This window comes from Branchiostoma lanceolatum, chromosome 10, assembly GCF_035083965.1.
Source record: "Branchiostoma lanceolatum isolate klBraLanc5 chromosome 10, klBraLanc5.hap2, whole genome shotgun sequence".
In the NCBI taxonomy this organism is placed as follows: Eukaryota; Metazoa; Chordata; class Leptocardii; order Amphioxiformes; family Branchiostomatidae; genus Branchiostoma; species Branchiostoma lanceolatum.
Window position 1 is genome coordinate 1,957,151 of NC_089731.1, and position 24,413 is coordinate 1,981,563.

The window sequence follows — 24,413 nt, forward strand, 5'->3', positions numbered from 1 at the left end:
ATTTGATTTGACTTTGATAATATAAGTATCATAGTTAAATGGGAAATAAATTTTGTTGTTGTTTTATTCAATACGTCACTGTTCAAAAATATCATTTTCAATTTTGCCCCGTGAAAAGAATAGTTTCGTCTGCTCAGAAAAGACTTCTTGGCCTCTTGTCGGACATGTTGCTGGCGAAGTGAAAGTTCTTGAAGAAACTCCGCGGCTTTCTTAGACACTTCCTCAAGACTTTCCCCTCCCCAACTACGTCTTTAGACCTCCGTCAAGGTCGCCTGAGTTCCGCAGGAAGCACTTGTTTACCTAATGACGTCACGGTAAACACGTCCTCAGTGACACCGAATACTCCACATTCCGCAGCAGATTGTGTTTAGAGCGGCCATTTTCTCTGACCACCGGCCGTCTTAGCGTCTGACCTTCCTCATTCCACACATACAGGGTCGCCAAGACGTCTTGACGCGTCAGCAGGGCTTTCCTGAGGCGGATTTGAAGACTTGCGCGTGGGTTGAGCGATTACAAACCCACGCAGTTTCTCCGTGAGTCACCAAGGTACTCAGACTTTCATCTTGCCATTTTTGGGCATCGCGAGTTTCAGATTACCACAAAACTAAGACGTACTCGCCAAGACAAGTACTTCCTCACGTCCTCACCTTAAATCCAGGTCTAAGACACGGCTTCCAGATCTTTAAGGTAGGTGTGTTTGTCTTGTGTTTTGGGGAGGATATTTATGATGATTTGTGGCTTGTTTTCAGGTGGTTTTACGTTGACTTTAGTTTAGGGAGGGGAAATTTGGGGTTTGAAAATTTACGCTGCAGCTCTGTCAACTTTCACGATTTCTCCTTCTGAAGTTCTTGCTGCTTTAAGACTGCGGGGAAGAAAGTCTGCTGGGTCCTTGCGTCTTTCGATGGTTAAATCTACTTCCAGAGTCCACATCCTTACCAGAGAATCCACATGTTAGGCTGAAACAACACCGGCTAAACAAGGCGCAACCCTAGATTCCTCCCGCTGTTATGGAACCGAAATCCTTCGTAAATATAGCTCCAAGATGATTACTAAAACATGCCCCAAACACTTGTACTGTGCCCCAGTTTTCCAACAGTTAACACCAGGACATACCCATTTTAAAGTCAGACAACAGAACATCCATAAGTCTAAAGCTACTGGCATCCGGAGTGTTACAATAGGTGTCAGACCGTGAAATTAACAAGTTCTTTGTTTGTTTGAAAGTGCCCAGGTGAGATAATGATAGCCAACACAATCACGCCAGACTCTGAGGGGAAGTGACGCATTATTATGTTGATTAGAGCAATTTACAAGTAGGACAAAAGTAACCTGCTGATTCATGGTTAGTTAAATACATTGGACTTTCCTGTGACGGTGACATTGAGCTAGTCATCATGATCGGCATCTCTGGCCAACGTAACCCTTCTCTGTTTTCCCCTAACAAATCTAATGTGGAACAAATTCAACGATGCTATTTGTTACACATGTAATCTTTCAGACACAAACAAATGGTATGAGATATTGACAAAGTCACTATAATCAGTATCTCTAGCCATCATAACATTAACACTTCTCTAGTCTTCTGCAAAGCAAATCTAATGTAGAAAGAACAACTGTCTGTTACACATTTAATCTTTGACATAAACAAATAGTATATTTCATCCCTTTGTTCACATGGATTATTGTCATTAACGCAGTAAAACCCAAAACCTATGTCATAATATCCAGCAGTGCCAGATAAATGTTAGCCTCAATACAGCTACTTGCTTTGATGTTTTTTCAAAGTGCTGACACATCTATCAAATTGAAATGATTCGGTTTCACTGCAAATTGAATAGCGTGAAATCTGTTTATCCCCATAAAATGTACTGAAGCTGATATTCATTAGATTTCCAGGCAAATAAATGAAGTGATGCGATCTCCAGTGACTCGTTTTATCAGATTTTTCCAAATGAAATTATCCAGATGGAATTTTATCACCCATGGAGACCCAGATATCTACAGGCAATTCAGCCGAGTCATTGACAGATGTAAGAGCAATGAACCTGGTACGAGGTATAGCTGAACTGTTTTCTAATTATGTGCAAAACATCTTTGTCATTTCATTTGGTATCAACCAAAGTGGCTGTTTTTCCCTGAAAATTACGGTTTGACTAAAAGATTCTGGATTTTCTTCTACACTTTTCATGACCAAAACAGACAACAAAGATGTCATAAAAGTTATCCAATTTACACATACTTTTATAGCATAGGTGACTTGTTGTTTCCAGGCCAAGAACATTGCAGAGTGTATTCATCTGAAACAGATGTCTTACAGCAGAATAACTCCCCAGAGAAAATAACAATCCCAACTTATTCATCATAAAAAGACATGATGGATATCACAGTGTTGTGAGGGGCTCGACACTTTGTTTGGAAGTGAATGGAGAGTTGTTTCCTCTCCTAAATAGGGACGTACATGTGGGTCGATGAAAAATTCATGCCATTGTAGTCTGAGTCTTTTGGGGAGGATCTGTCTCAGTAGACATGTCCTAGTGGACAAGTTCTGCCAATCACTGAGCTGCAGACTGGCTCTTTGTGCCATAAAAATGCTAATTCGTCTTGTAAAGATAACACTGAATATTGCTCCTTTGTCTACTGCCAGTAGATATATTAGAAGTAAACAATGGATGTAGGTTTTGAAATTGATGATGTTGTTCATCACTTTTACCTCAATAACAGATTGACAGGACAAATTTGGTTTCTTCAATTGTTTTATAACGTTCATGTTATTGCAAGTTCATAACATTTATTAAGTCAGGTTTAACCTCTAAAATGTACACTTAGGGACATTGTAAACTTGAATATATGCATTATAAATACTGTTATTGGCCCATGGCCAATTTGGCCAATTTTTGTAGACATTTAAAATCCACAAGTTAAGTTAAAGCTTGCATCAGGTGCTCAGCTTGCACTGTATGCCAACTTTTGATTTAAATCGTCCAAAAGTTGCAGCTGCAGCGAAAAACATCCACATAACAACCTGACATTGAAGCTAAGCATGATGTCATAGACTGAGAATGTGGTGTGGAACATTCAGTCGTTGTTGTTGACATTAGAGTCCACAATCTGGGCCCCACCTGTTCCAGAAGTCAGTAGTTATAGTAATTGGTGCCTGACATGTGGCCAGGGCACACAGTGTATTGTCCAGAGTCACAGACAGGAGTTATGAACTATGGCCACCTGTTAATATGACTCATGAAGGGTCTCATTGTCAGACTAGAGTCTGATCAGGGCTCAGAAATGTAGAGTAACGTGGTGCAGTAGGTCAGGGGAGGGCAAAGCTTACAAAATACTATTAAGTGTATTTTGATGAATTGAAGCGAAATTACCTATAATTGAAAACTGGGGGTGCTGAGATCATAGCAATGTGGTGCAGCTTAGGCCTGAGGAAGTGTGCATAACCATATGATCATCTCTAGAGTCTAGTACTACAGTAGTAGAGACGTTTTTCATAGCAAGGGTTTGGAGGACTTGCATTTAGCTTAAAAATTATTCTAGATGTTAGTGCAGAAAATCCCAGGTCTTGCAATTGATGACCAAAGGACTTTGACGTGTATATGTACATATTCTTAATCACTGTCAGACTTGACATTTTGAATGTGACGCCTGAAGGAACCCATGTTTGCTGTGAAACCTGAAGTGGGTAGCAACATGGGAGACTGGATGTTAAATCAGCAAACTTTAAAGATAAGGGTCTAATGACAAATAACGATTCTGCAATTTATTCCATCTGCCATGATGGCTCTGCTAAAGATAACCCACATTTTAAAATTTTCTGTTTTTTTTTTTTAATGTAAATCTAGATTTTGTAAAATCCTTATGATCAAGATGGCAACAGTTCACTTCAAATATGGTTGTAAGATTTCTTTAATTCTTATCACGATGATACCCAAGCCAGGGCAACCATTATTTCAAACATGGCTGTCAGCGTTACACCCATATCTCCCCTCCCGGCCCAGCCCATTGTTAGCCTGCCCAGCCAGACGCCACTTGACTGAGATATCACATGTCACACGTTTGTCCAACCCACTTGACTCTGGAGCTGCCCCTCCCAGCCCAAGGTTGGAGGGGATTCAAAGCTGTCCTAGTTCTACATCAGGGCCTTCTGGGGCTGTAACTGTTGCCTCTACTATTGCGACTGCTAATCAACTTGTCCAGGTAGTCCTTTCCTGTTGAAAAATTTGTATTATTGAAGTTCATATATATAGACTCAAGAGAGACTAGTTGTTGCTTTAGGTCAAGGGGGGAGGGGGGGGGGGATCAGAGCTGCCAGAGCTAGTATTGTATATCAGGGGCAGTTTTCTACTTGTAGGTAGTCCTTTTCAGCACCCTGTTGAAAAGCTTTTATTGTTGAGATTAGTTATTGCTTCCACTCAACATTGGGGATGGGGGGAGGCAGGGCTGCCAGAGCTAGTACTCTACATCAGGGTTGAAGTGTTGCCTGCACCATTGTGGTTCCCTTATGATCCAGGGTTCTAACTAATATAAGCAATCATGGGATAATAGCACTGTGCATGACATGCATCTTGTATTATCACTCAGCCTAAACTTCGGTCAATTTCAAATTCAGGTAACTTTGCTGAAATTCATCAAAATTTACTCATTTACTCATTTCACCCTCCCCAAACATTAGCCACTTTTTGCTATGTCTGAAAAGTCACTAAGGTTTGCACTACACATACATGTACATGTATATCCCTACTCAATTAAATGTCCTGTCCCTCTGACATAGAGCATGTTGGCATGTCCAATACTTAACAACCTCAGAAAAATGTCTTGCTCAAAAAAGGAAGAAGAAGTCTAAGTACAAGAATAGTTGGCTGTTAAGCTAATGTCACTTCTAACAGTAACAAACAACAACCTTGCCAAAATTCGCTTTCCAAAAATGTTAAACCTTTTACACCTACACCACAGACAGTAAACACGGAAGAAACACAAACCCTGGACAGTCTGATGGTTTATTTGTGTTACCAGAAGTGTACACTCCAGCCACTGACCCATTTTCCAGGTAACCCTGAGGTTACACTCAGCTTACCGATACAACCTTATCAAGTGGATCAAAGAAGGTCTCCTATCCTATAGATAGGGCGCAGGAGAAACTGTTAAAAACTCATTTGGTTGAACCCAATGACTAGAATTTATATTACACGTATTGGTGACATACTATACTTTGATACAAGCAAATGTAAAATTGGAAAAGATTTAGCTCAGGAATGCACTATTAATAATAGTATTATCTCTAATAAAGATTTACTATTCCGAGAAGAATTTTGATATAACCAGGAATATAAATGATTTGGCAAGCACACTTGGAGTTGGATTAGAATTTGGGGTGGCAGGAATGTAGGAAATTACAGCAGAATTCTTCTATCAGTCTATGTTGCGTCTACAATCCTGTGAAACATTAATCAGACTCTAAGTGACTCAAGACAAGTTGTAAGAATTCTTCAACAATACACAGAGTCTTGAGACGTCCCAGAACAGGTCCCACGTCCTTCGTGGCTCGCCTGCGATTGGTCGGTCCGTCCGAGCGGGTCTGGAATCCGCGGCGAAACATTCCCCACCTGCGTGGAATCTGCGGAATGCGGGGCGAGCGACACGCAAACAGGACGTGATGGTTCCAGTGACCTGGGCTGGCTCAAACAGGAAGTGACACGACCCTTGACCCTGACCCAACATTGACATTCCCCCCCCCCCCTTACGTACTGTTAGCTTGCGTGCGGACAGCATATGGTGTGTGTGCCTGTCGCCTGCGCTTGCCTCTGTTGTACTGTACATGTGTGCGGAGCTGGTATGTCTTTAATACATACATGTACACGCTACATATCATGTTCATTCCTGACCGATTTCTTGTTCTGTGCATGCATGATTTTCGCTGTAATTTCCTCGTGTATATGTATATATACGTAACCACGTTTTTTGAGCGGTTTTTCTCCTGTTTCGGAATTGCAGATCTTGCGGACATGCTACTGTAAGGTTCATTACTGTCTGACTCTTCCACTGAACAAACTCAGTCCAGAATGTTAAAGTTTTCTAAAACAGGGAAGACAGGTGTGTATTTTTTATCCACACGTTTCTGTGCGTTTTGTGTAACCTGCACTGTTTTGTTTGTTTGTCGACGGTTGAGCTAACGCACTCGTTGTGTTTGTGGTTGTTGCGCACTGTGTTGAGTTCCGTTTTTTTAATCACTGAGAAGTATCATGATCTGTTTTAACGATTCACCCTAATTTGAGTTGCATTTAAAGATTATTTCACCTACCAGTATATGCATTATGTTCAATCAGTTTTTTATGTATATTTTCCTCAGTCGATATAGATGTACAACATTTTTGTTCTAATTTGTGGACGATGTCTTATCGCCTTGAAGTTTGATTGCCTCGTTGGAATTGTTAGCACGAAACAATCAACATTGATCAAATATTTTTTTCGAAAACTGGGTCAATATTTCAAGACCTGATTTCCCTTAAGATTTGTGCGGTAAGATAGGAATTGAAAATATATACTTCAGACGGCGCAGTTTTCATGTTACAGCCTCTGTAATGATTGGAAGCAGTGTTTGAAAATGGAGTTGACCAAAGCCTTGCAAAACAGTTGCATGGTGGCAACAATTTCTGAATGAGCGCTGAGGCATTTTTATCCTTCCATTTTCATGCCTCAAACATTTTTGCCACAAAGAAAATCCAAGACCTTGAAAACAAATTCCTGAAGAGTTAAACTGTAAAGGAACATCTTCCCTCTGTTATTTGGCCACGCTTTCCGAGAAAGGAAATTCCCAAAGTGCTTTGTTTACAGTCGTGGGCAGATCGCTTGCGGAATAAACAAGGAACACCCGTCACGTCAAATTTGGAAAGACACGGCGAATTTGCAATTGGAGGATCTGTTTAACTTTGAAGCCAGATATCTCCATAACATTTAATGTTTCCATGGAAATAAAGGCGCCCTGATGTAGAAGAAAACTTACTCTTCAAATTGACATGTGAAACAGATTCAAGTTCAAGAACAAATTCAACTGGATATTCCAAATTCCTGGTGCCTTTCCTAGTGAAAACTGTTTGTACTTCATGTAATAGACCGTAGGAGGAGCCAACACAGTGTGCAAATGTCAAACAGTGCCGGTGCTCTAACAAACAGAACAGGGTCCTGCGGTTGTGTAGATCCCTGTACAGCTAACTTGTACTGCTAACTTGTATAGCTAACCTCTGATAACGCTGGTATAGCCAACCTGTGCTGTTCAAGGTAATACTGTACAGCTAGCTATAGCCTGTGCTGTTGTACTTGTAGGTACCATACAGCTAACCTACACTTGCTGTAGTGTCAGTCTAACAGTCTAACCCTCTGTGTGTGTTTGTGTCCAGTGGTCTATCCTAACCTAACGAGTGTGCCCCGCCCCCCTCCCCCCTCGGTCTGACTCTGCTGTAACTCCCTGCCTCTGCTGCTGACCGCCCCCTTCTCTCTCCCTCTACAGAACACAGTAGAGTAGCCCTGATATAGTCCTACAGGTGTTAAGGTGGTGGTACGTGTGTGTTACCAGTTTTGAGGTGGTGGTGGTGGGAATATTAATGAGTTGTGCTGTGTTTTACTACATTTTATGATATGTAATTTACGATGTATGTAATGATTGTATATTGGTAGCCTGGTATCCTTTCCTATTCTAGCTCCCAAGATTGCTTCTCTAGCTAGATACATGTAGATGATATTGGATACCAGGCAAGTATATTAGGTCACTACAACATTTCTTGTTTCTCAGACTTTTGGATTAAAATTGGAGAAAGAGTCTCAGCAATAATTGGAAAAATGATGAGATTGTGAGCATGTTACCTAGCAGGAGTAACTCCACATCTTTGAAACTTTGGCTGCTTTTTTGCTCATTTTATTATTTCCGTACATTTTCTGGTCTGAGAGACAAGAGATGTGAGTGTTACAGTTTTATGATATGTTTAACCTTTAGTTTGCTGAGTCACTTGTACATGTATGACTACACCTGTTTTGAGGTGTGATGTGACTATCAACAGGTTAAGAATTATTGGGTCTCTCCTTCAAGGCTTTTGGGATTCCTTGAGCTAAAAAATCGCAAACATTGATCTAGGGCTCAAAGTCAAAATTATTAATTTTTCAACATCTGCGGAACATGCACAAGAAATTTGTGACTCACATTCAATAACGATACTGAGTCTGGAATGTTTTTTACCCTGCAAGATTAGACACATGATGGAGTTACAGGCTACAGTAACAGTAGCCCCCCCCCCCTGTGCCCTGGGAATTGTGACCATTCCCCCTCCCCAGTTTGATGGATGGGTGTTTATTTCTCCAGTTTTAGTTACGTCAACAGCTCATCTGTCTTCTCAACAGGTCTTCTCAAGGAAGCCTTCTCTACTGCAGACAAATCTTTCATCCAAAATTGTGATTTTTTCAGATTCCAAAATCCAACCTCATATCTGACAAGTTTCTGCTAAGTTTAGACACTAACAATCTAAAAGAGAAAGGTAACAATTTTTAATCCAAAAAGAGCTGTACCAGTTACTGTAAAACTTAAATTTTAAATACAGATCTTAAAATGCTCAAATATGAACCCATCACAAGGTATCTACATGTAGCTTGTATGTCTCCTTTCCTATGTCTGTTGAGACTTCCAGAAAGGTCCTCAGGCAGTCCACAGTCAGACACTACAAATGTAGTCCCTTCCAAATGGTGACTTGATCTATGCCTAAGTACCCTGTGCTGTCAGGTACCTATCCCCAGCACACATGTACATGCCTTGAGGGAGAGATCCGTTAGAACAACACGGCCAGGTTTGTGTTGGCTGTACTCCTGTTACTGCCTCCCCGCTGTGATCACATCTAGAGCCACGTCTTGTCTTCTCTCCAAACTCTAGCGTCTCAAGAGCAACTCCACAACACCAAGATGTCTTCCCAGCGTCTGGAGCAGGACAAGGGGTCTCTCACACTCTCCCAACGTCTCGAGCAAGACATGGGGTCTCTCTCGCTCTCCGACAAGTCACGCCTTCCGCCGACCACCGCGCCGGTGTTCTATTCCTCCGCCGGTAAGAAGTTTGCGCCGGTCGTGGCGCCCAAACCGAAGAAGTCGCAGGTCCAGGCGGCGTACCAGGCCCAGAGGACGACGGAATATTCGCCAAGCGGTACGGGAGCAAGGACACAGGAGAACTATGCAAGTATGTGGTCGGGTTTTTTTATAACAGTATTTTTTTTCATCATTGTTTCCTCTTTTATTGTTGTTTGTCAACAGGAATCATTGTTATATCAAACATTTGAGCATACTACACACTGTGTAGTTCTTGTAACATCTCGGGAGAAATTTCTCGGGAGAAGTATGTGACCTGTCTTTTTGTTGTTTTTCTACTGCATTCTTTTCATCAGTGTTTCTTCTTTTTCTGTTGTGTGTCATCAGGAGTTGTTGTTATATCAAACAGGTTAAAGTGTTGAACCATACCCTGCATGTACACACACTACACACGATATTGTAACATCTCAGAAATCAGTCTATTGGATGTTTGTATAAGTAAAATACAGCGTTAGAGTAGAACTACAACAGAAATTCTCTCAGAGTTTGGTTCCATAGAAGGACTAAAGTTATGGGGAAGGACTGAGCGTACCTACATGGGAAAACTGCAAGCTGGTTCGGCTGATGCCTTACAATGAATTTTGTGTGCTGCTTTTCAATATTTCTCCCTGGCTTGATTCAAAGCTACTCTTTTATCTGTAGTAGATGGGTGTATTTGTAGATGAAAAGGTTTGAAACAAGCTATTCCCATTGTGATATAAAAGAAAGGCAATTCAATTTCAGAATCTTAAAACTTGTTAATTCTTTACTATATCCTGCTTCTGAGATAAAGCTCTGACAGGTCTAATTTGACACTTGATACCCTCCTTAATTCTCACACTTAGTAACCTGACACCAATCTTACTTCCCTTAGTAAACAGGCCCAGAAGTAGGGGTCATGTAAGGTCAGACACTTTCAGCACTTCCTCTAGCTCTCACATTATAGTTGTAACTTTTGTGTATGTGTCTTAGAAGTTAGTTTGACAGCTATAGAGCTTAGGGTTTTGTCAACATTTATCAATTGGTCTTACCTAAACTAAGAGTTGATTGAGAATAAGGCAAATGTAGGAATTTTTCAAAGATTCTTTTTCATTGCAACTAGTGCAAGGCGGCTTTCATCCATACTGCATTGTCTATCCGAACTGAAGTATGTTATAAGAAAAATATATTTTTGATCAAAATGTTAAGTTCACAGTTTCTCCAGTGAAGTTTTAACTAAAGCAAACTCTAGCATTACCCATACCAGTATCCAGGGTTAAACTTTGGCTCCAGGATAATTTCAGGAATTCCGGAGCACCATTTGGAAAGTCTCCCACCTTAGTAAACTTGGCCGGAATCCCAGCGAGTAGAAGGAATGTTAGCCTGGGTGTAAACCTCAGGTCCACATGACTATATATAGTCTGAAACCTTCTCCCAGAAAGCAGTCAGCACAGAGGTTTCTTCTCAAATGTTCCAATTGACCAGAGACTGTTTGGCAGGGAATTTTTAAAACCCAGCTCTGTTCAATGTAAGAATTAGGTAAAAGGTAAACCAGTCATCCACTTAAATGGTTGAGCATGATGCATTTTAAACTAAAGTAGTTAGTAGGCTCACGTCTTCAGCCAAGCACACAGGGTCACCCCTACTTCTTTTTGATACATGTAGGTGTGTTGTTTGCTTTTACATGCAGAGGTTTGATACCTGAGACATGTGACTGACGACTTAACGTCCCCTCTTCTAAGACAGCACTTTTGATGTAAAATCAGTTTGTTGTGTCCTTAATTATAGTAATTTGGGCCTTTTAACAAGGTAATGTCTAAGCCTTCCAGTCCTCTGAGTACCCATCCTTTTAAGTCCTGAATGTTTGGTTGTTATTTCCAATGGCTTAACATCCCCTGCATAGGCAATGCTTGAATGTAAAATGAAGTTCATGTGGCCTGTATGATTACTTAAGCTTCAAGATGACTAGGTAACGTCTCAGACTTTCAGTCTTCCAACCTGTCCTTTTTGGGACCCGAATGTTTGGTTGGTCTTTCCTGACGTCAAACCGGGGCAAAAGTCAGGTAAATATTCTCCTGACTGACGCCAGAACGTCTCCACTTCCTTGAGCAGACAGATCCAAGTGTTTGTCAAAGTGTACAACATACACATGGGCCACTTCAGCAGCATGATCTGGTTGTTGAAATAAAGAGGTAGAAAATACATGCATGTCGCAATGTAATGCCACCTTGACTTGGCTGCTCTTCAGTATGCCCCGAAGAAGGCTGACAAAATGTACATGTATGTTGACTGTTGTTGTATTTTTAGATATCATATCCTGTTTTACTGTTGCAACATGCAGTCAAAACTGCCCAAGAAGACTACTCAAGACAAGGGACTGGTAAAATGTGGACAGGTGGTCATGATAACCATAGACAGGATTCTTAAAAGAGTCCCATCTAATTTTATATAGCTATGACCCTCTTGTTCTGAGCAACCATCCCAGTCACAAACCATTTTCCTCAGTCCCTTGGGTGTTTTTGAGACAAACTCTGACTGTATTTGGAGTTCAAAATGTACTGACAACACCTTAAAAGTATTGCTGACAAAAATCTTGGTGCCTCAAAATGATGGGCAGTCTGATGACCAAAGCTGGTGTGTTATGGCAAAGGGCGGTTATACCGGCTATATAGATACAGATACAGATGCTAAGACTTGACGATTTGAGTATCTTTAAAATGGTTGTTTTCCGTAATTAAGAAAGTCTTGTTGCCCTGAAATGGTAGACAGCGGTAATGTTGACCACTGCCATGTGTGGGCGAGTCACTTACACCACCTGAAGGGTTCCTCCATCTGTGTCTTGTCATCCACGTCTTCAGACAGACGTCTTAAACCCCGCTGATGTCTTAGGCAAAGATCCAAATTCCTTCATGTTTGTCTGTCTTATCACGGCGTCTCGGACCTGCCAAGATTTACATTTGGCTCTCAAGCATCTTAGACTTTTGGTGTAAAAAAAGAAAAAGAAATGGGGTAAGGTGTTGACTTTTTAAGTCTACAAAAGGAGGGAGGTCTTGTTTTCACCATGGTGGTCAGTTTTGTTGGTTGGTTTGTGAACAGCAAGTCAAAAGTTATTGATATTTTCAACGCATGTTTTCTTTTGAGGATTGTTATTCTCAGCTGTGCCAAAGTGAATCTAGAGGTGTAGATACATCATAGTATTTGTTAGGATTCTACAGGTAGCACATAGGTGTACTTATAACAGATACTGGTACATCCAGTAACAAAATGATGGGCAAAACAGAAGTTACTCAACAAGCAACTGGATTCACAGAATTTTCAGTCAGTCCTGACAAAAGCTGAAACGTTTGTTTACAGAATCCATCCAGTTGCTTGAGTGACTTTTATTTTGCACACAGATACAGGTGTTTTCCTAAAACACGGTGACCCTACATACGTATGTCCATCAGGACAGAGCACTTGTTCCAGCCTGGGTGATGGGACTGACCTCTGACCCCTGATGGAATGAGCAGAGGTCAGACATGCGACCTTCAGGGGGCTTCTCTAAACTCAGACACTGAACAAACAAACCCAACTGTCAGGAATTGGGGGGGGGGGGCTCTTGGCTAGGCAAAAGCTAGGCAGATGGACAGCAGTGACCACTGATAGGTTACTTGAAGTCATGTGACTATGATGTCATGTAGATCTGCCATATTGTTGCACAAGAACTCAGCTGTCCCTTGTATTATTGATGACCAGTTTGTGTTTTACATGTGTAGTACATGTTTGGGACAGAGGGACTCTTAGAAGAGTTTTGATAGAGGAGATACCAGTAAACAGACAAACAAACAAACAGTATTACACTACAGAAAATTTAAAAAAAAGGAAGGGGGCAACTTTGATTTTGATAGATTAATGACAGAGGAGTTATTGTTTTATATGTGCAGTACATGTTTTGGTAGAGAGGGACCCCCGTATGAGTTCTCATGCAAATTTTTGATATGGATGTTCCACTGTTTTCAGACTGCTTCAGTCTTCTGATGGCATTTTCCTTTCAAGTCGTTCATTATTGATTTAAAAGCTGTTGATGTCTGGCCTAAAAAGCCCAAGCTAAATATGGTCCATCTAATTTGGTCAAGCCTTCCCAGCAAGGACATCAAACAAGAAATCTTAGATACAGAAAAATCCCTGCAAAGTCAAGTGACTATTATAATAGTATAATTTCAAAAATCGCAGCCACCTCAAAAGTATAGATTGTCAATATCGACATCCTCAAATCTTTTGGAATGGGAACATAAAATACTAGTAAAAAAGATCAACATATTGTTTACTTGTATTGACATCACAAACAGAATTTAGAGCGACGGTTTATCCGGAGAATACAGGTCTGTATTTGTGCTTGTAGAATGTCGGAGTCAGAGCCTGACTGGCGCAAAACAGATGGAGTCAAATCTGTGGTATTCCTGGAGTCTCACGTATGGACACCGGTCTGTCCATCCCGCCAGCAGCACACAGCCTTCACAACACACTAACACATCAGTCTGTAAAGCACAATTCGATCTAGATGTCTACAAAGATTTAAGAAATGGAAAAAAGGAGTAGAACAAACCTCTAGATGTGTCCCGCCCTCCCTCTGCATCCCGATGGGTGGTTGGTTCAGAACTGGGCCGGTATGTCACTGTTTGTGGAGCACGACCTTTCCTAAAATAAAACCATCCAGAGTTGATGATGAGGACCCAAAAATAAAACAGAGGGCTGAACAAGGGAGGGCCTACAGTTCTGTCTACGTGGACGATCGGCAAATCCTTTGATTTTTGCCTGGGATCGCGGAACAGAAGGGCCCATGGCAGGATTCTATTCTCGACAGTTCGCAGGAAGAAGAGGTACGATCTTTGAAAAGTAGCGCTTTTTTGGGGGATTAATTAGTCTGTGGGGGCTTAGGTTTGCATGTATGAGGTGGGGAGGGGGGTGCTTCAGACAGCTGGGTTATACTGCATACGTAGGTTGATGCCTTTAGCGATGGGGTTGATGATATTGTTTAAGATCAAGTGTGCAGCTGCTAAGGCGATGTGTACAAACCTCTGAGGGGGGGGGGGGCTGAGATAGCAACAAACTGTATGGTTTAGATGGGAGGGAGATTTACAGAGCACAGAGCTACACTTAAGTGTGATGCATAATAGCATGATTTTGTATGTTAGCTTGTAAGGATGTTCCTGTGATGCACAATGTACTGTTATGTACATGAAAATGTATTCAGGAAGGATCAACAATAATGATAAATGTATATTGTAAAGGGTGGGAGGAGCAATACAAATATAGATATAGCTGAGCTGAGGGTAGAACTTGATGATTATATATATACAATATACATCCTGGTTTGAAGTCGAGTATCAATTAACAACAAAATCATTCTAACCCTTGTTTAGCCAATGACAATGACAAGGGGCCTGAATGATTTTGCTGTTAACTTTAGATGTGTGAGAGCAGATTTCTTCTCTATTTTCATTGGCCAATTTGAGTAGGTTTATGATTTTGGTGGAAATAGTGTGATGATTTTGTTTGAAGTTCATCTGTAAAGAAAATACATGTACCATGATCCTGTGTAAATGTTATGCCTTGAAGGGTGATCGGTGTTTGGGAGTGATTTGATATTGTGATGATGTGATGAAAACATGCCAGGGAGACAAGTAAATGCCTTGACCTCTCAGCCTCAAGCCCAAAAATAACTCACTCATTATCATTATTAAATTTTGATTGTCAAAGGGGTTTTAACACTTTGTTGGTGTGATGACAAAGTACAGTGTACAAGAACATGCCCAATAATTTGTACAGACTACTAAACGTTATATCTCTTAGACTAGTCATTAAAATTCTAACAGAGTTCATAGTCATATATCGATAGTGTCCAGTTGCAATTTGTCGGATGATTGATTGGCCTGGATGACAAACTGTTATCATGGCCTACACAGGCCAGCACCATGGCCAACATGCCCCCAAGAAAATTAGCTACCCCCCTCCCTGTTTCCTCAGAGTCAAACTCAGGGGGGGGTCTTGTAAAATTTCAGTAGGGGGCATATTGGCTCTGGAGACAAGGAGCTGGCCCGTGTAGGTGTAGGTCCTGGAAACAGTCTGGCCTCCAGGCTAGATATTAAGTTCCTGTAATATGGAATTGAATTGAATTGAATTGAATGTCAGCATTGTGATTTGGGAATTTCGACAAGTCTATGTAGATCATATGTAGTCCAAACAATGGTGTTAGAAAAGCCTGTGGAACAGGACCTGTCCGGAAGACCTTCAGGGTGCTGTTGGAGAGGAATGTTGGGTATTTCCCCTATACTTCCCAGTTCTGGTCGCCATGTGTGAACAGGAGACAATGTGACGGTTTTGTCAGTCCTGAGAATTTCAAGGCTGCTGGCGGAGTTTTGGCAACATTTCCAGATTGTCTCATTTTACGTAGAAACACAATTGTGCATTATCATCATGATTGTCCAGTTTGCCATGTGTTTTTAGTCAACCAACATTCTAGATTGTCTCATTTATGTAGCAACAAAATTATAGATTTTTCATGTTTCTGATGTTGTTTTTTTCTTTTTACTAAGTTTTAGTGAACCATCTCATTCTAATTTTTCAAACCTTTTTTGGTTTTAAAACCCTCATTCAGAGCGGGAAATATGCAAACTTTTCAGCAGAATATTAACAACATACATTTTATTTTGTATTGTTCAGGACAACTTTGTAGTATGATTACTTTTGAAGCTTATCCTGTGACAGTACCTACCACATGACAATGTTGTTTTGTGTCCACATACATGTACATGTACGTGGCTCTTACCTCTTGCATCTGCTTGGTTTTTTGTTTTATTTTCGCCGAATCTTGCCTGAATTTCATCATCAGCTCAGTAGACATAGTGCATCCCATTATTTTTCTGTTCATCTTTTTTTTATGATTTCGGCTCAATAACTCTGTGACTCTCTGTTGTATGCCCCCCCTCCCCCTTCCCTCCCTTCTCCCTATTATCCATTCCAGGTTACTACTCGACCACCAGACTTTATATCGAAGAAGGAACAGAAGATGACCTTCCCCCACCACCCCCTCCCGCTTTTGAAGGTCGGAGCGCAAGGAGTATTCCGTCTCGTTTTTCATGTCCTTGTTTTTTCGCCTACAGAAAGTGGTGGTTGCATGGAGAGGTTTGGTGACGGCTGACCTTTGACCTACTTACCCAGCATGCCCCAGGCTGTGCATGTCGGCCCATAATTCCCTGCAACGTGCCCCCCGAACAGCTGCACACATTTTATGTACTGGACTCCCCTGTTTTAACGTGCACTCTTCTGAAATCACACACACTCGAAAGCACAAAATGGAATGCGCCACTTGAGAACAGTGGTGCTAATTGCACTCAAAATGATATCATCGTAACACTTTTTTGTTGTGCAATTTGCGTTATGATTTGAGATTCGTGCACTTAAAACTGAGGAGGTCACAGGAAGTCTCGGCTGGAAGGGCAAGAGAAGCACCATGGACCAGTTCTGGAAATGGCTTTTGATTTTTTTTTCTTAAATTCGCCTTTTTTATCACTCCGCTGTATTCACTTCTGAAATCAGTGACTTTTAAATATCCTGAGGAGCTCCCTTTTCAATCATTTTTAAGTGATCAAACTTAGCAAACTGTAGAATAAAAAGTCCATCAACAAAGAAACCCGATGAAAGTGTTCCAGGGGAAAAATCATCTCATTTTTGGGACTGGTTCATGTTGGGAGACACATTTACACTGAGTGACATCTGACATTACTTCATGTTACTGTTAGGTCATCACATTGTTGTCCTTCCGTCTTTTCTTGGAGTTGACTTCGCTGTCTCTGCTCTGAAAAGTAACACTTCTGGACTCTATCTTAAGGGTGGCATACTACATCTGATACTAGTAATTCTTTCAGTTCTGGCAAAGAAAGTACATATGCCAGTAAAAGAAGGCTGGTAGCTGTTGTCTTTAGGAGAAAACTGGACAGCACTAAAATCCATGCAGCAAGTCATTTAAGCTGCAGTTTTGAAAATGATCAACAGGGGGCTCTGTTGAACATAGAGCTCAACCTATCTTTAACAATCCACACAAAAATTCCAAAATGTGGGCCCGGATGAACATTGATTATTATGTCCTTTGATAAAGGCCTATCGAATGCTCAAAACATTCATAATATCTCATGTATACAACCTTTCTTTATAATTCTTGTCACCAAAAACAAAACAAAACAGGTGAAAACACAAGTTTCTATGTAGAATTTTTGGTCAACACTGTCAGCCCTTGGTGTAGAGTCCAGAAGCGATCTCTCTGCTGTTACTGTCTTTAACGATGTAACTTTTGTCTCAGCGCCTTTTCTGACTCATCTCTCTGTTTCTTCCACTCCATTCCATCCTGTATCACAGCATGCAGTGGGAAAGACCTACACAAACTCTTCCAGTCAAAAATTAAAAAAAAAACTCTTCCTCTTCTACATTTTTCTAAAAAATATTTTTCTTGCCTCCTTTCCAGGAGCCCAGCCTGCGCGCTACGATGATGATGACTTTCCCCCGCCACCTCCTCCACAAGAGATGACGTCATACTCCAGTGAGCCGTTGCCCCCGCCTCCGAACGTCGGGGAAGACTCCTTCCCTCCACCGCCTCCAGAAACCTCGTACGCCAAGCGCTCCAACGGCTACGCCGTGACCAGACCCCAGGACCAGTACACCCCCTCCCCTACGAACCTCCCCTCATCCACCTACTCCCCTTCCCCAGCACAATCGTACTCTCCCCAACCCGCCCGTACCTACACCCCTCCTTCCAGCACTCGCTCCTACTCCCCCACCACCCCCTCCCAGTCCACCTACAACCCCCCTCCTCGCACCTACACCCCTCCTCAGAGCAACTACACCCCCCCTCAGAACAACTACACCCCCCCTCAGAACACCTACAACTCCTACAGCCCCACCAGTACCTACTCCTCATCCTCTTCATCCTACTCCACCCCTGGGTCGTACAACCGTACAGCCGAAAAATCCATGTCCCAGCCGTACACCCCCCCTCAGAGCAACTACACCCCTCCTCAAAACAACTACACCCCCTCCACGGCCGAGAAGTCCATGTCCCAACCGTACACCCCGCCGCAGCAGTCCCGGGGCAACGTGGGGCCCTCGCCGTCGTATTCCTCGCCGAACTCCAACATCCCATCCTTCAACGTGTCGGTCAACTCACCGGTGGCCAACCCGGCATCACCCCAGCCGCAGAGGTCAGCCGGGGTCACGCTGACGAAGAGCCCAGAAGAGGAACTGGACGTTCTGACGAAATGTCTGGTGGACAAGATGGAGAACCCGGAGACAGACTTCTTTGGTAGGTGACCGTTTTTTTTCTAAAAAAAAAAAGATTTTTAATAAAGATTTTCTAAAAAGATAATGGAGAGCAACAGACAATCAAATGAACGCTAGTGGGTGTGAGTGAGAGTTATCCTTGATTGTCAATGTTACAGTAGTGATTCTTGTGAGATTGAAAAGGCCAATTTAGATTTTATTCAACGTGATACAATGTATTCTCGAAATGCAGCCATGGTATTTTGCTTCAAATCTTTGCTTTGATGATGTGAATTGCTGCACAATCAGATGGTCTTTTGTGTAAACTTTGTTTTAAATGCTTTATAATGTTTTGCTTCTATGCTTTTTAATTCACAACTGGACCACTATTCAAATAAACTAAGCTTAAGAATTTAACTCCTTACTTAACTGTAAACAAGAAGCTAAATATTGATTTGTATGTGAAGTTGAAAATGTAAAATGCGGAAGATTCTGGATGGTTGTAATTTGTTTTACAGGAGGTGAGATTGTAGCAGACACTGTGACATGGCACGCCAACTTGCACGGAAATTAACCGCTGCTTGAATCTGCACAGGCTGGGGTTCAGATTTTTGTCCTGTACAACATCTAGGGTTCATCAATTACACATTCAAGTTTGAATTTGAATTTTGGAATATTAAAAATATTTACAAAATGGTCTCTACCTTAGTACCTGCATGCTCATATGATGTTACCAATTCTTGATCACAGATTGAAATGCCCAGAAGTTGTTTAATGTCTAAATTGGGGAAAACAAGAAGAGAGCAAGAATCTCCATTCTTACTTTATCAAAAATTAAGTGCATTGGCAGTATCCTGATCACAAGGATGGTACAATGTAGTTTGATTCCTTAATCCTGGACACTCTTGCCCTTACGCAACATCCTAGCAGTTTTGCATTTAAGACGCAAGAGCTAAGAATTCTTAGGTACTGTAGAGAAGCCGCTACACTTTTCAAAAAGAGTTGAGGTGTACATTGTTCTGATCCAATTTGAATATTTTCTCAGTTTGTATCTTCCAACTAGAATTACGGAAATGCTGCTTATGCAAAATGGTTGATACTAATAGCTTTATCAGTAATGAAATAAAGAAAGATTACAATTTTTTTTTTAAATGACAAAAGATGGGAAGACAAGAGAATATCTGATGTTGTACAAAACCAAATCTTGAATCTGAGCCTGTGTGGTTTTAAACTGCAGCAACCGTTAAAACATTCATAACGCTCGATATAGAATTATGAGTTGCCGAGGGAGCAATCTTTCATGCACGTGTATCACTACGGAATAAGTATGTTCTTTTATTTTGTTTTCAATTTGTAATTTCAACAAACTTTCTTACTTCACCAAACATACCTCTTAATTATAATCTCTCTTTTGATATTTTAACACACTTTTATCAACAACTTCACTGAAATACTTTGTACCTTAAACAAAAACTTATAACTCTTAATTTTCTAAGTGTGCATGTTTTGGAAATAACCAGCTGAAGAAGAGACATTTTACATTGTCAATGTACTTAATAAGATAACATTGCTAAGAAACTGGTTTTAGACAAGATACTCTTTTACAATGTTTGTACAATTTTTTTTTCAATTTGTGTTATGTACATGTAAAACAAGCAGAACAAAATCAAACATGAGAAAAAAAGTTGTATTCAATTTGTCCTTTTTGTAAAGAAGCCAGTTTCTTGCATTATTACTCCTAATGATAGGAAAATGTCCATGAGTCTCTACTATGAGTATAAATGTTATAACAATGGCTCTAACGCCTGTGTATTTCCCTACTGTGTGTGTGTTGTGTAGGTATCTGTGGGAACTGTGGGCAGAAGGTGGTGGTGGACGAGGAGGGCTGCTCCGCCATGGACAAGGTGTTCCACGTCAAGTGCTTCACCTGCACCACCTGTGGTAGGTCGCGACCTCGGGTCAAAGGTTGACCTCCAGGTCACCACTGGCACCATAGGTCGATAGTTTTACCAAACTACCAGCATGGGTCAACTGTTGAGCGCGTTGGTGCAATAATAATAGAATGTGTAGTTATGTTTCTTGTACTTACTTACCAAGGCTTTCTAGACATTACAAATGCTGACAGAAACAAATGTTCCAGCTGAATGACCTTGAAATCTGCAATGTCTATTGTCAGTACTAGACAATTCTTAACGTGTTCTTTAACCTGAGTCTTGCCGTATGTTTCTTCTTCATATATTATGTCTTCTGAAACTCCAACTGGTAGAAGTAGTGACCACCGTGTGGTACTGTAACCATGGTAATGACCTGTGTCAAATGGTTGCCTTGGTAGCGACCCGTGCCATACGGTCTCCGTGGTAACGACCTCTCTCCTCCTCTGCTTCCCCAGGGGGTCGTCTGAGCGGCAAGCCCTTCTATGCTATGGAGAACCACCCGTATTGTGAGGAGTGCTACATCGTAAGTAGTGCGCTTTGTTTGTGATCAGCTGTTCACTGTTTGTGTTCCGCCCTCTTTAGGTGCCAAGCTTCACGGAAAATCGTTTTACGCGGTCGAGGCTCAACCAACGTGCGAGGATTGCTACATCGTGAGTAAGAAGGGGCCGCCCAACGGAATGTACCCTTTTATTTTCCCCCGAACCCGTTTTTCCTTTTGTGGTCTGCAGTTTTTCCCCCCTTCTGCGTGGATTAATGGTACATTCCTTGGGTGTATGGCATGCATGTGGCTCGGTACACTTCAGTTGCATGGGGGAGCCTAGCATCAAAGTGTAGATTATCTGTATAAAAACATGGAAACTTGCTTCTATTCTGCCTTGTTTATCTTACTCTTTGGCAAACTAGTGGTAGAAATTGGTGAGCAATGGGAATGGAAAAATGTGTAGCTGCAAAATGCAAAATACGGCAACAAGAATTTTGGGTGACTTTGGTGAGTCTTTTCTCCATTGCAAATTTGCTTGCTATTAGTACTTCAAAATTAGTAAAACTTACAAAATAATGAACACTGTTTACATGCAGTAGACTGAAATTGCATAACCATGTCTTAAGTTAAAAACTACTTGAAAAAATATATACTGTACAGTGTCTTGTATATTTCCAAAAGAAAATAACTATACTATTTCAAACTAACCAAAATCTGACATAACACAGTTTACTAGAAAGACGCATGAATATCATGTTCTAAATCTGTCCTTTTATTGAGCCATAAGAACAATAGTTGACAAAAGTCAGGCTTTTGTTCTTATTACCCCAATAACGGACAGTTTTAGAATGTGCTATTTGTGTGAACTGACGAAACCTAAAACCTTGACTCTAATGAAAATCCGCAGGTTCCCTCCTCTTCTGAGACCTGGTCTGTGGGCATGCCACCCCTTCTGCTTACTGTAGATGGTTCAATCCTGTGACCTCTGACATGGCATGCTGTTCTGTAGTGTAACCCGATACTATCAGAAATTTTGAAAAGTCAAGTGGCTCTTCCATGAAAGATTTTCTTCAGAAAGACTTCATAAAGTTCTTTGAAATTTCCTTGACACATAGTCAAATTTGCAAAATTGGCATCACCAAATCCTGTGCACTGGAATCCATGATGTCACTCAGATTTCTCAGAAATTGCTGTCACAAATTGCCGTGCACATGATGCAGTGATGACACCAAGGCAGCAAACGTATCTTTCACCTGAAGGCCACTTGACAGTTTTTAACCTCAGAGTCTTTAACAGTTACTGTACTGGTTATCAAGGCAGGGCTCAATATGAACTGTTCCACAATGTCAATGAGAAAATAACAGTCAAAGACCCGATACGCACTGGAAAAATGTTCTGGACGTACCTCAGGCATTTTTATGTCTGACTTTGTCGTGAATGTACAACGTACGGGCCATAAAACTGCTTGACGTGCGGGTCCGGTTCACACCCAGGAAAAATGGTGACGAACGTCATTGTTGTACGTCCAGAAAATGTTCCCAGTGTGTATCGGGTAAAAGCTGCAATATTTTCAAATACATTTCTACACTGCCAAGAACCGATTCTGGAGTGCCCCTCAAATCGGCATGAAAATGCCGTCACTATAAAAGTTAATGTTTTTTTTTAAACTTTTGGACATTATATTTGAGCCCTGCAAAGTGACTTTACATTGTGTAATATACCTGTTATATAGTTTTCCCAGTATAGTTGATGAAAACCCTTGTTCCTGCCCCCTCCCTACCTTTTACAGAACTCCCTTGAGAAGTGCTCTGTGTGTTCCAAGCCCATCATGGAAAGGGTAAGTGTCAAGTTATCATTCACGACAGGAGCTTCTTCATCAGACTACTCAGAACAATCCTGAGACTTAGTGCCAAGTTGTTAGATATGACAAGTTGTTAGAGATGAAAAAATGAGCTGTTGCAATGTTCCGGTAAAAACTAACAATGCTTACATCAAAGGGCACCTTTTCCATTTGATTGATGCAGAATGAAGATCTAGAAGACGCATCCTAAAGGCACATTCAATATTATATACAACCGACCCTTGCTGTGCCCTTTAACATAGACATAGTCTGTTTAACGAAAATTCCCGCTATCCCCGGGACCTTTTCGGCTCCTAGGGGCTGACCAGTTACGGGCGGCTGCTAAAAGAGCTATTCAAACTGGCTATACTACCTTTAACACTGATACTAAAGGTTAGATATACCAACTGTACAATAGAGGTACAGAAGCTGGTATATGTTACGGCAAAGGGCTGCTATACAGGCTCTACAGATACTAATGACCATTTTATTCTAATGAGATAACATGTTGCCTTGTAGATTCTGCGTGCCACGGGAAAGCCGTACCACCCCGCCTGCTTCACGTGTGTCGTGTGCGGAAAGAGCCTGGACGGAATCCCCTTCACCGTGGACGCCACCAACCAGATCCACTGTATCGAGGACTTCCACAAGTAAGACCTAACTTGCTTTGAAAAGGTGAAAAGTTGCTGTAAAATAGGCCACAGCAAGTAAATTTTATGGATGACGTTCTCTACTGACTCCAAATTTAATGCGGGAGGGCGAAAAAAAAAGATTGGTAAAAAAAAACAAGATGGCAAAACAGACACCATAAGTGTTATACCCGTTAATAAAGAATTGAAGCGACAAAACATGGTATCACAGCCAAGGAGTCTTCTATTCCAAACCTGAATCCAAGAAGTGTACAAAAGTGCCTAAGGGCACAGATCAGCTCCTGTTAGGACTTGAACCTGTGATCTCTATAGTTACTGATTGCTACCACCTATAACGGTCAGCAGTTTTTGAAAAATAACCAATGTTGTGTTTCAGCTTCAAAGTTCATCTGTGTTGGCAGAAATCATTCTGAAAAGTTTTTAACTGTAATTTCCAACACAAAAATTGGACTTACCCAAATTTTCAACTGTACAACACCACTTTTTGTCAAGGAGTGAGCAATCCACCGCTGGGATGACGTCACATTATGCAGATAGCACAATTGACTCGGTGAGCAGTGGATCATAAGTAGCAGAAAGTCTGTGGCGCCCGCCGTCTCTGTTGAGGGATGGTTGTAGGGCCCTGATGAAAATGGCTTCCTTGATTCCTCTATCAAAGAAGTCCGGCTCAGAGTCCAAGATTTTGACTTTATATAATGTCGTGTTTTGTTGCCGCCCCTGTAGGAAGTTCGCCCCGCGGTGCTCGGTGTGCCACGAGCCAATCATGCCGGAGCCCGGCCAGGAGGAAACCATCCGCATCGTCGCCATGGACCGCAGCTTCCACGTCGGATGCTACAAGTGCGAGGTACGCAAATTCTTTTAGTTTTGCGGTGAAAAGGTTTGGTAGTCTTAAGTCGGAGTCCAAATAGGGGTTTTTGCAAGGAAGCTGGTCCAAGAAACATGTACACAACTGGTTTGACCTTACTTAAAGGAAAATTAATCATCACTGTGATCTTTTTTTCCCTCAGGACTGCGGCATGGTGCTGTCCTCCGAGGCTGATGGGCGGGGCTGCTATCCCCTTGACGACCACATTCTGTGCCGCGACTGCAACGCCAAGCGGATACAAGCCCTGTCGGCACGGATATCCACCGAACTATAG

The 24,413-nt window shown here is 41.6% G+C and overlaps 1 protein-coding gene across 5 annotated transcripts; it reads left to right on the plus strand.

The window, feature by feature from the left end:
• Positions 1-131: 131 nt before the first annotated feature.
• Positions 132-24,413, plus strand: LOC136442842 (thyroid receptor-interacting protein 6-like). Of its 5 annotated transcripts, none has more exons than XM_066439807.1 (11): positions 132-687; positions 5,995-6,093; positions 8,915-9,211; positions 16,082-16,162; positions 17,579-18,412; positions 20,209-20,310; positions 20,759-20,826; positions 22,574-22,621; positions 23,144-23,274; positions 23,998-24,118; positions 24,282-24,413. In XM_066439807.1, the coding sequence occupies exons 2-11, from the start codon at positions 6,063-6,065 to the stop codon at positions 24,411-24,413; spliced, it is 1,845 nt and encodes a 614-aa protein (XP_066295904.1). In that variant the 5' UTR covers positions 132-687; positions 5,995-6,062. The 5 variants fall into 5 exon arrangements, with proteins under 5 accessions (XP_066295904.1, XP_066295906.1, XP_066295907.1 ...); XM_066439809.1 differs by having other exon boundaries at positions 132-546; XM_066439808.1 differs by lacking the exon at positions 132-687 and adding an exon at positions 5,305-5,833.